At 45.2% G+C, this 12,645-nt stretch overlaps 1 protein-coding gene across 6 annotated transcripts in view; it reads left to right on the top strand.

Moving 5' to 3' along the window:
• The window catches only part of dlg3 (discs, large homolog 3 (Drosophila)), a 74,620-nt gene that overhangs the window by 53,983 nt on the left and 7,992 nt on the right, over positions 1-12,645 (top strand). For 3 of the 6 annotated variants that reach the window (XM_056438750.1, XM_056438751.1, XM_056438754.1), the window contains 3 exons: positions 3,324-3,480; positions 4,192-4,294; positions 10,461-10,575. In XM_056438750.1, the coding sequence (XP_056294725.1) occupies positions 3,324-3,480; positions 4,192-4,294; positions 10,461-10,575 (375 nt within the window). Of the gene's footprint in view, positions 1-1,806; positions 1,908-3,323; positions 3,481-4,191; positions 4,295-5,528; positions 5,944-10,460; positions 10,576-12,645 lie in introns of those variants that run through there. The other 3 variants (XM_056438755.1, XM_056438752.1, XM_056438756.1) reach the window with 3 other exon arrangements.

Raw genomic sequence — 12,645 nt, 5'->3', positions numbered from 1 at the left:
AAAACCTCTGTGTTTAAATATGCATGTTGGGTGTAAACATGCGTGTGTGCAGTAGTGACAGTGTGCACAATTACTGAAAAAGCAGCTCCCCTACGATCGGCCTATCAGGGCTGCAGTTGTTAGATATACACAACAATGCTTTTAGCTTACGTAAATACAGAAGCCTGCGGACTACAGCACCAGGTGAGCTAATCAGTAACTTGGTGTGTCTGATGTACAAACGCAAAATCGTTGACTGGTCAGCGCAAGGATTCAGTCATCAATAACGAGGAAGTATTTGTAAAACTTGCAAAAGCAAAAAGAGGAGTTTTTACATAAAATAAATCACAGCAGATTCAGCAGAGTACTTGTCTTCGGTGTTAATCATTCATCGCTCCATTTTATTCGAACTCACAGTGAGAGGCATGAAATATCTTAAACTGTCTATCACCTTAGCAGTGAATATCTTTTTTCCTATGTCAAAATAGCAGGCCATGAAGAGGCGCCAGCCACAGAAGAATACATGGGTGAAATTTAAGCAGTGAAAAGGAAGCCGGAGACAAAGCATCATTTTAATTGCATTAGTACACGCTTCTATTCATAAGCTGATGTGATCCATTCTGGGGGAAAGGGAGAGATAAAGTGCCGCGAGAGGTAGTGCCTGTCAGTGTAAAATGGCGTCCATCTGCAGTGTCCACCATTAATCAGCCAAGCACAGCCAATTACTGGGCTGAGTCCAGGGCAGCATGACCCGCTGAACCCCACAGCCCAGATATCCATTCACAGCTTTAGGATTGAGCTGCGACAAACCCTGAAGCAGACTGGGGGGGAATAATGGTGATGGGCGGGGGGGTAGTTTGAATTAGAGAAAATAGTTGCAGGAGAAACGGCAGAGATAAAGGGTTTTTACCACTCTAGCTGTTTACATTCCTGGCATGGATGAAAAGGCAAAGAGGGAGAAAGGAGGGGAGGCAGGTCTGGTGATGAGGAGGGAGGACTTGATCCCTGCATTTGAAACTGAAGGTATTCGCTCCCATTTTCCATGAGAATGGCGAGGCGGCTCACCTCCTATGGACAAACAGTGGCTGCAGAAACACACACGCATACTGCACCGACCGTAAGAGGATGGAAAGTTGCTGGCCTTTAGTGTTCCAATATTCCACAGTAGTCTGCACATTATTTTCCCGTGAGCCTCCGCGTCCAGCCAGGTTACACAACATGGCGCCCTCAAATCAAAGGCCCGAAAAGTGTGTTCAGGAGCTCCTCAGTTTGTTGACACTGGCAAATTAGCAAGGAGATTCTGTCCGACTATTCTCCAGGGTGACTCGGGCTGACGGACAGGAGTGTGTGCATGTGTAGGTGTGTGTGTGTGTGTGTGTGTGTGTAGGTGTGTGTGTGTGTGTGTGTGTGTGTGTGTGTGTGTGTGTGTGTGTGTGTGTGTAGGTGTGTGTGTGTGTGTGTGTGTGTGCGGCATCAGAGCAGAGAGGGGACGTCATGTTGGGGAAAGGGATCAAACTTGGATAACCAGTTCGACAGTCTTGATGCTCCTGATGAAACGCATTCCTGGTTATTCCAGATATGAGTGAGGGGGGACTTTTGGACAAAGATTATTTGCATGGGAGCGTTAGGGTTAAATGTTCAGTCTTGCCTTCCTGGTGGTGATGAGAAGAGAGTGTTTGTGACAGCCCAAAGAGGGGCTGCTTCCCATCACAGCACACATGGATGAGATAGGGAACACCAGGAGCTTCTAAAAGTGTGGCCCCTCTCTCAGTGGAGGGCCAGACAGGGAGAAGGAAGTAAGGGCGATGAGCCAGAGCCACCATGTTCACCGTCAACATCTCAGCTTCCATGTCGCTGGTGAGGAGCCTGCCTGAACGCACTGTTAGGAAATGCTCTTTCCGAAGCAAGCACCATTTCCGGATCCTAAGGTAACCATGGAGATCTGTGTGCCTCGTCGAGATGGGATGGAAAGCGAGGTTATTTTAAGCTTGACTTGTTTGAAGGCAAGTCAGTTGTTAGCATATTTCAAGACGTTTGCCAATTGTTTTTAACATTTTTGTTTTATCTTTTCATCTCGTATACAAAAAAACAATTTTTTAAGCAAGTATGTTTTAAGCTTTGTTAGTACAATCTGATCGAATCCGTCCCTGATTGTAGAAACACTACTTGTTAGGAATCCTACAGATCAGACTCACTACGTTGCTTTTGATCTTATCAAGTCGTCTAACACAATATCGTCTGCATCTAAGTTCAGTTACTTTCAAATAAACACACTTTAATAGTCTGGTTAAACAGTTAAAAAGTCTTTCTGGAGGGTTTACTATTTAGGGAGCTAGCTTTGTATTTAGTGGAGTAATCAACGCTTTTAGTTTTTCCAGTCAGTAATGGGTATGATTCTGAAAGTCTGGAATGCTGCCTCAGCTGCCGTCAATGGGAAAATGATCTTAACAGCAAAGTTAGAGCGCAGCCACGAGGGATCGAGTAGGAATTGTTCCTGTACATAGCCGGCTGAGTAGAGAAGACCACTAATGGGAACCATGCAGTGTTTTCTGTTAAAGAGTGGAAACTGTGTGTGTGTGTGTGTGCGTGTGTGTGTGTGCGTGTGTGTGGGTGTGTGTGTGTCCAACGCTGGGCTTCCTCGAGTGTGTGTGTGTTCTCAGAGGGCTGTTGCTGGACCATTGCAGCGGTTTGGCCTCTCTCGCATCTTAAAGCTGAGGCCGTCTGAAAAGTCCGCTGAAGGATGAGTCATAGTGGCTAAAGCAGAGTGGGTCTGTCGAGCAGAAGGTGGCTCATTGTGTCTGCGCACATTAATATGAGTGGGTGTTTAAATGTGTACACGTGTGCACATTTCCACGAGATCGCCCTGCACAGCAGAACGCTCTAACGCCAGCAGATGATATGCATTTGGATCCAATCGTGTTGCTGCTTGTTTTATTGCGTTCATTGTACCTTTTGCAAACATCTTTGCAGTGTTGTCAATGTAATCCACATTGTCCATGTTAACATTGTGATTACGACACAATTACTTCATTGTTAATCATTGTGTTCTCCTGGTGAGTGGTCCTGTAGATTCATCATTTAAATGTTATATAATGTTATATGATATGTATTTAAAAGCACTCACTTTTAAATATATGCAGAGTGTATGTTCTGCAGGCCTACGCCTTGCAGCACTCGGCATTTTGGGATCACACACAATAGAAGATGGCTGTTGCCTCTGAATATGCCTCTCTTGGTCTTGTTCCTATTTCTGTTTGGGTCGTATCTCTCTCACTTCTCTCTGCCCATCTCTTCTATGCCCTCTTTCCTGCCCTTCACCCTGACGCTGTCGCTCTGTTTGGCAGGGAGCCAAGGAAGGTGTTGCTGCACAAGGGCTCCACAGGCCTGGGCTTCAACATCGTTGGTGGGGAGGATGGGGAAGGTATCTTCGTCTCCTTCATCCTGGCAGGAGGGCCGGCTGACCTGAGCGGCGAGCTGAGGAGGGGCGACCGGATTCTTTCGGTCAGTATCTCAACCTCAAGCGTTGTGGTTGCCCACATCAACTACTGTAACACGTTTGAGACAGTTCAGCCGACCCCCATTGTCAGAATAATGATGACATCATTAAGGTAGCCTAGTGTTTAGAAAGCCAGCAAATATCTTCCCTGCTGGAATGTCCTTGAGCATAACATTAAATCCATAACAACGAGGAGAGAGCTGACCTGTGCTCCGCCAGACAAGAGAATTTAGTCAATCAATTAAGTATTCATTTAATTCTATATTCATATCCCTTGATTGTATATTGTATAACTCTTAACCTTTTCAGAACCCAGTATTGCTCTAAATATGTTGTATTTGAATGCTGCTTTGGTTCTGAAACACCTGCGACACGTTCTATGAAAAATAAGTCATTGTAGTTCATCTAAGCGTAAATAAATGTTTAAACTGCAACACTGATTGTGTTTGATTATGAGGTTCATTCAAAATTAGTAGTCTTGTCTTTCAGAAAGTCATATCATTTTCCACCAAACCTATAATTTGGTCATACTTATTGAGGGCAGATCTTGTATCCACAAACTGGAATTAAACCATCCAGTTTGAGGATAAGCTCTGCTCCATCGAGCTGGACTTGTTTCTCCTTCAGAACTACACAATTAGACAAGCCGCACACCTTTAGGATCTACACTGGGATGTTTTGCTAAACGGTTTTATTGTCTTCCTGGTTTTTTGCAGGTGAATGGAGTGAACCTAAGGAACGCCACACATGAGCAGGCGGCTGCAGCACTGAAGAGAGCTGGACAGACTGTCACCATCATAGCTCAGTACAGGCCTGAAGGTGAGGCCATGCTGTCGCATATCACACATTAATACTACATGGTATTGTGACAAAATGGGTCTTGAAAGCAGTTTTGATGGGCGGTATTGGAAAGGGTTATCGTCAAACAACAAAAAGTATTCTTGAGCCGGATTAGCCTTTTACAATTATCTTGCTATTTGGCTCCAAATGACCCCAATCCATTGCAATCTGCGCAATGTTGCATCCAAGTTCCAACCTGTAATTATATTCTTCAATACTTTATTTATTTTAGTTTGTGGTCATTTCATTAAAAACCATTTAATATGAAAGTGAGCAAAATATGAGCTAACGATATTACAGTCCTTAGAACTTAACTTTCAAACAAGAATAATTTTAAGGCATGGCCAAAAAATTAACACTTTATCAAATTACCAAAACCAACTGACATGCAGTTGCCCTCTTTGTCTGATTGGTAATAGTCTTATTCTTGAGGCGTAATAAAGAGATAGTAAGCTGATTTTATTAAAGTCTGAGGAAAATTAGGTCGTTTTCTATGGTCTGAGAAAATTACCGAGATGATGTCAGAGTTATTGCTTGGGCTTGAAGACTGTACATTTATGACTGAACACTTTTAAAGGAATTCATTGTTTCTTTTCCAGAGTCAAATGATAACATCGACAGCACTCTTCCGTCTGTACAGTAAATATTTAAGGCTCTGCAGCTCCATGCAACCTCACATTGATAACAAGATTCCAGGACATTGTCTGGCACATAAGACCCTGTAAAACCATACAAAGTTACGGATTAAACCAACACGATAGAGGCGCTAGCAGAAAGATTGTTGCAAGGCTAGCGGTTTCCACTTGTTTCCAGTCATTGTGCTAAGCTAAGCGAATCGGCTGCTGGAGGTATTTGGAGTGCTAACAATCCTCTATTGGTGCTTTCTCCCTCTGTGACATTGAGCAAATACCGGTATTCCTTTAAAAGCAAGACATGGGCACCGTCACATTGCATTGTGGGAAACGTAGTATCCAGCGCTTAACTTATTGGCTCACACCAGGATATAAATGTCAGGATTGCTCTGCCTCTGTTGCTTTTAATTAAACCATTTAACAAACAGCTTTAAGAAAGGGCAGCACTAAATCACCTGAATACTACTTAAATGTTGGTCCACCTGGGTTCGGTGGCACCGGCTGCGAATGAGGGCAACGCTCCCCGAGGGAAGTATTCAGCTTCAGGGGCGGCGCTTGTGTTCGCAGCGCTGGTCTCGCGGCTGCAGCGTCAAGGCGGGCAAACGAGCCGCAGTCGTCCTTCCTGTTCAAACTCCGAGTCGCGCTGTTCGTGGCCACAACCCCCGGGACAACCATGGAAAGAGGACTCTAAGCCGAAAGCGCGAGCTACGACACCGGAGGAAAGTTTAGAAAGACTTTAAAAACGAAAGGTGGAAAACGGGAGGGAGGGGAGAGAAGAAAACAAAAGAAACTTCCAACTGTTATCTGTCTACCAGCTTGTTGGATGGGGGATGGGCTCGACTACAACAGCAGCAGAGCAGAAGCCGCATGAACTCGCCTATGACTGGGTGAAGAAACCGGCGAAATAGCAGCCACGGTTTCATTTCATTGAGCTGGGACGAGGAAGAAGCACCAAGGAGACAATTGACACGCTGCAGCGGGGACGAGCTGACTGAGGTAACAGGTTCATGTCGGCTGCTAACGCGGCTGCGGCGCTCCCTCGCTGGAGCCTATGGTTGTAAAGTTAGTAACGTCCCGGTATGAAAGTGAGTTGACGTTTCTCTCCGAGAAAGTTACGGTTGTTTCAAAGTCATTTTAATCAGCCTGGACATGAACGCGAGTTACCGTGAGATTCACGTGAATGCCTCACCCCTACTGTACTTGTGTGGGAAACTCCTCCTTTACCTGGAATCAGCCATTGTTTTTTTAAATTTTTTTGTCTCCTACTGAATTTGCTACTTGAGGCCAGTTTGAGGGACTTTGTGTTGTAAGGTATATGCAGCAGGATGTATTTGTTAAAGCAGTGACGTTACTGTTGTTCTGTAACACATCTTTAGGTGGGGACACAGGTGTGTTCAAACAGGTGTTTGTTTGCTTGGTGGAGTCGGTTTTAAAAGGTGACTTCAGCTGCACTAGACTTTGGACTCGTTGACTACAAGTACATTTCTGGTGCTGACGAAAGCAGAATGTGTGTTTGGCCAGCTGGTGAGTTCCTTCCTAACGTAAACAGAGTCGTGCCCTTTTGTGAAATAAAGTATTTTTCTATTATAGTAAATGCGCATTACAGCTGCGTTAATCCTCAGTGTTGTAATTCCTTGCATGTTGAGCATGCTGCAGTAATGCTGTAACAACAATGAAAAGAATATTGTGAGCTTTAGATTGAGGCTGAATTCTCAGGTTGGACTATGACCGGAATGTGAAGGAGCATAAGTTGTGAAATGCACTCACTTTATATTCCACTCCCTTATAATAAAGGCCTTAAATGTCCAATAACTCGTAAGGTCACTGAAATTGCGGTGGAACAGGATCAGTGAATTGGCACGGGGCTGAGTTAAACAAAGACAGAGGCTTAAATCATAGTTGACAGAATGGCTGTTTAGGTTTTCCTTCTGCTGCAGAATACTGATTATAATGCTTTAATCTTGCCCATGTGAGTTTATGTTGTCCTGCATGCCAGACCAATCAGGCAGCTTCTTGAATAGCGATGTGGTTAGCTGAAGGGAACCTTGTTTTCCACCCCAAATCATGCTTTCAGCGCCGCGTCCCCTTTGTAACACAGAAAAGGACACTTATCTGTTTGTGTACAATGCTTAACTACTCAAAACACACAAGCTGAGCATTGGCAAATAATTGACTTCCTGCATCTCCACTGGTGACCTGAAATGTGCCGCCTGTAATTCTGCTGGCATCCTAAAGCGGTGTGTGACATGTCGTTCGTTTGAGTTTGGAGCAGGAGGAACCCCCAGTGAGATGTACAAGGACAGTCAGTCAGGGGGAGGAAGTGGAGGGTGAATGCTGGTTTATGCAGGGCAAACTGCCTGCAAAGTATTCTCAGGGGCCGGGGCGTCTAAAGATCTCTGATGGAAGGCCAGCACTGAAGTCGACAAGAAGCCCCAACAGAGCTCACAGGCTGCAGCAGGAGGCCGCCCTGACTCTCAGTGGTTTACTGGATCATCACCAAGTCTTTAACTCTCATTCAGCTGGAAGGAATGGAAGTGAGGAGTGTGTATCCACACACTGCCTTGCATCACTGTCAGGGAGCGTAATTACTCAAAATTCTTTGTATGTAGGAAATGGGAGGAGAACTGTGGAGGAAATGTTAAACTCAATGGCCCCTCGGCAAACTCACACCAGTCTGCATTATAGAAATAGTTAAGCCGGGGTACGTGTTCCTCCTGCAGTATATTATTGGGGAGGGGGTGTGTGTCTGCACTGCCTCGACTCTCCCTGAGAACATGACACACTCACATTACAAGTACATGCCTGCTGTGTTGCATAACTGGATCAAAAGAGAAGCGACCGCCCCCCAAAATAAAAAGGCTGTACGACTAATGAGGACACGCAGTGGGAGTGAATGATAAAGAAAAGACCCAGTTTCTATTAGCTGTCTTTTCTTCCTGTGGGTCACCTCTAAAATAAAGGCTAGCTCTTTTGTATTTAGTGCTTTGAGAGGCAGAGTTGTCAGGTTAACCGATGTGGACTTCTGTTCCCCTGTATTTCAGTGTTTTGCTTATAAGTAGGGACGTTAATGAATGGTTGATTTTGAATTGGTCGATCAGTCAATGTATTTATACAAATTGAAAATTGGCTGATTCCTGACCAGGTAGATATAATTATATTTGTATAACAAGTGTCATCAGATAATTTGACTTATTTATCAGCCATTTGTTATATAATGGCAGGCAGAGTGGGAGCAGCAATCTGGATTGATGGTCATTTTTATGACGCCTCAAATAATTTACAGAAGTTTATGTAATTTCTGACTGAAAGTATTTGTTGAACCTTTATAAGACTGAGATGTATACATGGAGAACGAGATGATGAAAGGGACTTTTAATAGTCCATGAGAGTGATTTGAGGTTTAAATTCTGCTGCTCCTGTTGTGACTTGGATTGTATCAGTTCAGGCTAAATTCAAGCTTCATTTCCATTCCTGTTGCTCTGTGTGCTTGATATTTGAGACGGGACAAACGGCCAATACAGAACTTAGGTTACAGTATAATGTGTTGATCCCCTGTGGCTCTGTTGTGATTCTCCAGTATCCAGTCGTGCTCTCTGTTTAAGTACTGGGAGTGTCCTTACTTTTCTGCTGTTAATGTCCTTTACTGTTCCATGCCGTTTAAAATGACTGGAAACTAAAAAGCACTTAATTATAAAGGAAGTCAGTGCTGCAGATAAACGAGAGATTGATTCGTGTGCTTCCCTTCTCTGTGAGACGGACGTTGTGATGTACTGCACATAGACGATTGTGTTGCAGAAATGCATGTGTGCTGATGCTGTCATTTACAACGAGGTGCGGTCGCATTTAATGGTTTAGCTGATGATTCCCACCCTAACTCCCAACAGAGGCTTAACGCCGGTTGTCGTTCGGTACTCCCCCTGCGTCTCTTGTAATGTGTGAGATGAATCATTTGGACATTAGGAAACAAGCAAAGCGCTTAGCTCTTCCACCTGCGCCACTTATAGTGCAACGTCACCGGTAGAGCCCTCAGCCAGCCCTTCAGGGCGGTGTTGTCGTGAAGCCAGGCATTAAGACGGCGCTCTCTCCTCGGCTACTCTTTCTATTCTCCCTAGAACCCCCCCCCCCCCCCCCAGCTGCCACTCGCTCATGTCTCCTGTGCCTGAAAGCCAGGTGGACTTGTCTGAATGTCTGTTTCCGCTTGTTCTGTCGCGGTGCCAGGAGCGCTTGGCTGTTGCTCGTGGTTACAGCGTGGTTAAGGCGGTGTCTGGTTACCTCACCTTCGCAGCGTCACCCTGTTGTATTGTTAACCCTTTGAGCAGAGACCAGCCCGGGGCAGGACGTGTGTTTGCTTTGAATCCTTTAGGTTTCGGCAGGTGGTTGGAGTTCAGCGACCTGGAGATTGTTGTTCCACCTGTTCTGAATCTTTCCGGGACCGTCTTTTGCTGAACCAGCATTGTAGGCACGGGCGTTTGTTTTTCAGGGCTACTTGTAGGCTTGTTCGGCAGAATATGGACTTTGATCTCTGGTTGTTCACGTTACAGGAAGTGTTGCCGGCTATGGATGATTAAGCCGTAAGGTAGGAGTCGACCCCTGAAGGCACGGCAGAAAAAGAGATACGTGAAAGAAATGTGGACGATATTCTCTCGCATTGGACCTTTTTCTAGGATAATTGTGATCAAGACAAAGATATGTGGTGTCATTAGAAGATGTGACTCGAGTTTTGAAAATGCAGCTAACTTCTTGGGCACGGCTCGATAACATAAACACTTATTAATTCCAACTGATTAATTTCATCCGCAGTGTAAATCATGTTTTAAGATTGTGTGTGTGTGTGTATATATATATATATATGACGTGTCACAATGCCGGTTGCTCACACTGCTGCTTTTATGTGGGCCCAACACGTCCTTTGTGTGATCACATGAGCTCCCTAGTCGACTTGTTTTTCTAGCTGCATCTGCCGGTCTGTTTCTCTAACGGTGTGCCGTGTGGTGCAGTCGCCTACCTTGTTCCAGCAGCCGGGGCACAGCAGGCTAAGGAGAGCATTCGTAATGAGGAGGTCCAGGTTTATTCATACATCATCCTTGTGCTCCAGAGCAGCAACTGGATTCACACGCCTCTGACAAATGGTCATGCGCTTGAAAATGTTGGAGGCCTTCCTTTTCTCTTTTTGTATTTGCACACTAAAGAGCCCATGTTGAACTTAATTAATTTGTGTAATTAATTACCTGACATGAGACATTACTGGATGTGTAAGGCAGATCTGTGATAAAACATCTGCTCCTGGGGTCATTAATCAGCCTGAGGATTCGCTGAACCTTTCCTCTCTTCAGTCCGGCTCTCTGCAGCGCCGACTGAGACACCGGGATCTCCAACAGTTTACGATTGAAACGAGAGAGCAGGGCCACAACACTCGTTTGGCCTTATTAGTCGATTATTTTCAATACCACTACCACCTTGGGTGTGGCAACACATTTTTGACACGTGCGTTTTGTTTATTCCCTCCAATGCAGAGTATAGTCGCTTTGAGTCCAAGATCCACGACCTGAGGGAGCAGATGATGAACAGCAGCATGAGCTCAGGATCAGGCTCCCTGCGCACCAGTGAGAAACGCTCCCTCTATGTCAGGTAAAGCTGCAGCGCACACACACACCAACACATGGTGATGCTTGCACTCTGGACTTGATAAGTTCTGGAGTCAAAATAGCTACTCTTGCATCATAAACGTCTCTGTCTGTGGGGGAGAATAAAGCCTGAAAGTACGTGTTGTCAAAAAGCTGCTCCCCTGTCAGAGTTCAGCAGCATGACGGAAAAGATGATTCTTCTTTTTGTATGGTGGCATGTCATTTAGGCAATTTGATTGATGCAATTCCTCACCATCATGAAGTTGATAGACGGGCATCCCCTGTTGTTGTTTTGATGCCAACTATGACATTGACTCTATTTGGTGTAATGCAGATTGACAGTGGGCTTGTTGAAGTGACCTGCGTTATCACACTTTGGGCTGCTTGCCAATCTGGATGGAGGTTCATTTAGGAATTGAAACGGGAGACTTCTCTCTGCTCACATAAAAGCAGCGAGTCTCAAAGGGCTTACCAGGGTCACGGTGATGTAACTCCAGCGTCCAAGTACTTGACCATATTTCTGCTGAAGCTCTAATGCGCTTCACTTAACCTAAGCCTAAGAGCTACATTGCTAGATTGATTTAGGCTAAGTTTAACAGCAATGGACCTTACTCGGCTATATCAAAAGTATTTAGGTGTTATCTCATTGGAGCCCCGAGATAGAGCGAGGCGTGTTAACCATCTGACTCATGCCTCTTATAGACCGGCTCCTATAAGGCATGTAGAGCCTAGCCTGCTCCTGTGCGGGTGATTAAGCCCACAGTTATGTTGGAAAAGCTGTCTAGCTAGCCGGAGCTGCAATGTCCTCCCAGCCCAGCTTCAGGAACGCGGAGGCGTTAACCCTCTCTTACGGTGTTCTCAAAAAAATTCATCAAAAGAAAACGGTGTTACGTAGGGCTGCAACAACGAATCGATAAAAATTGATTATTAAAATAGTTGGCAACGAATTTCATTATCGATTCGTTGTGTCGCGCGATTATTACGGCGCTCAATAAGTCACGGAGTATAAACAAAGTTGAGTTGAGCGCAGAGCGGCGCAGGAGAAACAAGAGCGGAGGGAGAGGGAGAGGAGAGACGGAACGCTGCGTTGTGAGAGCCAATCAGCGCTGAGCTGCTCCTCTTGATGAATCTAATTGGCTGCTGCTGCTCACGTGGCGCTGGAAGCGGAAGTCATTCACGTAGTCGGAGACATTCACAGAGCTCAGTACGCCTACGGGTGACGTTATGAACCCAGACACCAGGGCGCTACATGTCACGACGTGTGAGCATTTCCACAAGAGTATAACGTAGAAAACGTGGTTATTTATTCCGTGGCGGAGAGCGGAAAATATTTTGCAACGGAGATAAGCCACGACGCCACTGAGCGCTGCGCGTGCAGACAACATTTAACGGAGCGGAGCAGCACGTGAGCTCTGATCGCTCTTTTAATGAAGTATCGATACTAAAAATAAGCTAAATCACATCGTTTTTAACGTACGGGTACTTTGTTAGAATCGCTACAGCGTGCAGCGTGACAGCAGCAGATGTAGCGGACTAACATTCAAGCTAACCTAACTTCCCAAACGCTGTGGACATCTGAACGCTGATTGGCCGAGACGCGACACGTCCCATCAAAGATGTTTTATTGCGAAGAGCACCACTTCACATTTTTTCCGCGTCTCACTGCAATCTCAACGGCAGCGGGTGAGAAAAATAATAAATCGTAACGCGTCTCTGATATTGTTCAGGGGGCCGGTCCACATGGGGACCACTGCTCAGGAGAGGAGAGCTGTCAGTCTGTTTGTGACGGTTCATCACCATGGTGACCAGTGGATCTCCAGGACCTTTCCATGACTTTAAACCAAATTTCCATGATTAAACATTTTGTGAAAACTGTCTATACGTGACAAAGAATTCCAAAGCATACCGTATATATACCGTGTAAATTAAAATTGGAATAAAACAAATTTGCATTACTTTTCCAAATATTTTGGGATTTTATTTTTTTCAATTACTTTTCTAGGCCTGCTAATAGCCATTCAAAAATTCCATGACTTTTCCAGGTTTTCCATGACCGTACGGACCCTGTTTTGAA

The sequence above is a fragment of the Pseudoliparis swirei genome, chromosome 19 (genome assembly GCF_029220125.1).
Source record: "Pseudoliparis swirei isolate HS2019 ecotype Mariana Trench chromosome 19, NWPU_hadal_v1, whole genome shotgun sequence".
NCBI lineage: Eukaryota > Metazoa > Chordata > Actinopteri > Perciformes > Liparidae > Pseudoliparis > Pseudoliparis swirei.
This window is presented reverse-complemented; position numbering and strand designations above follow the sequence as displayed.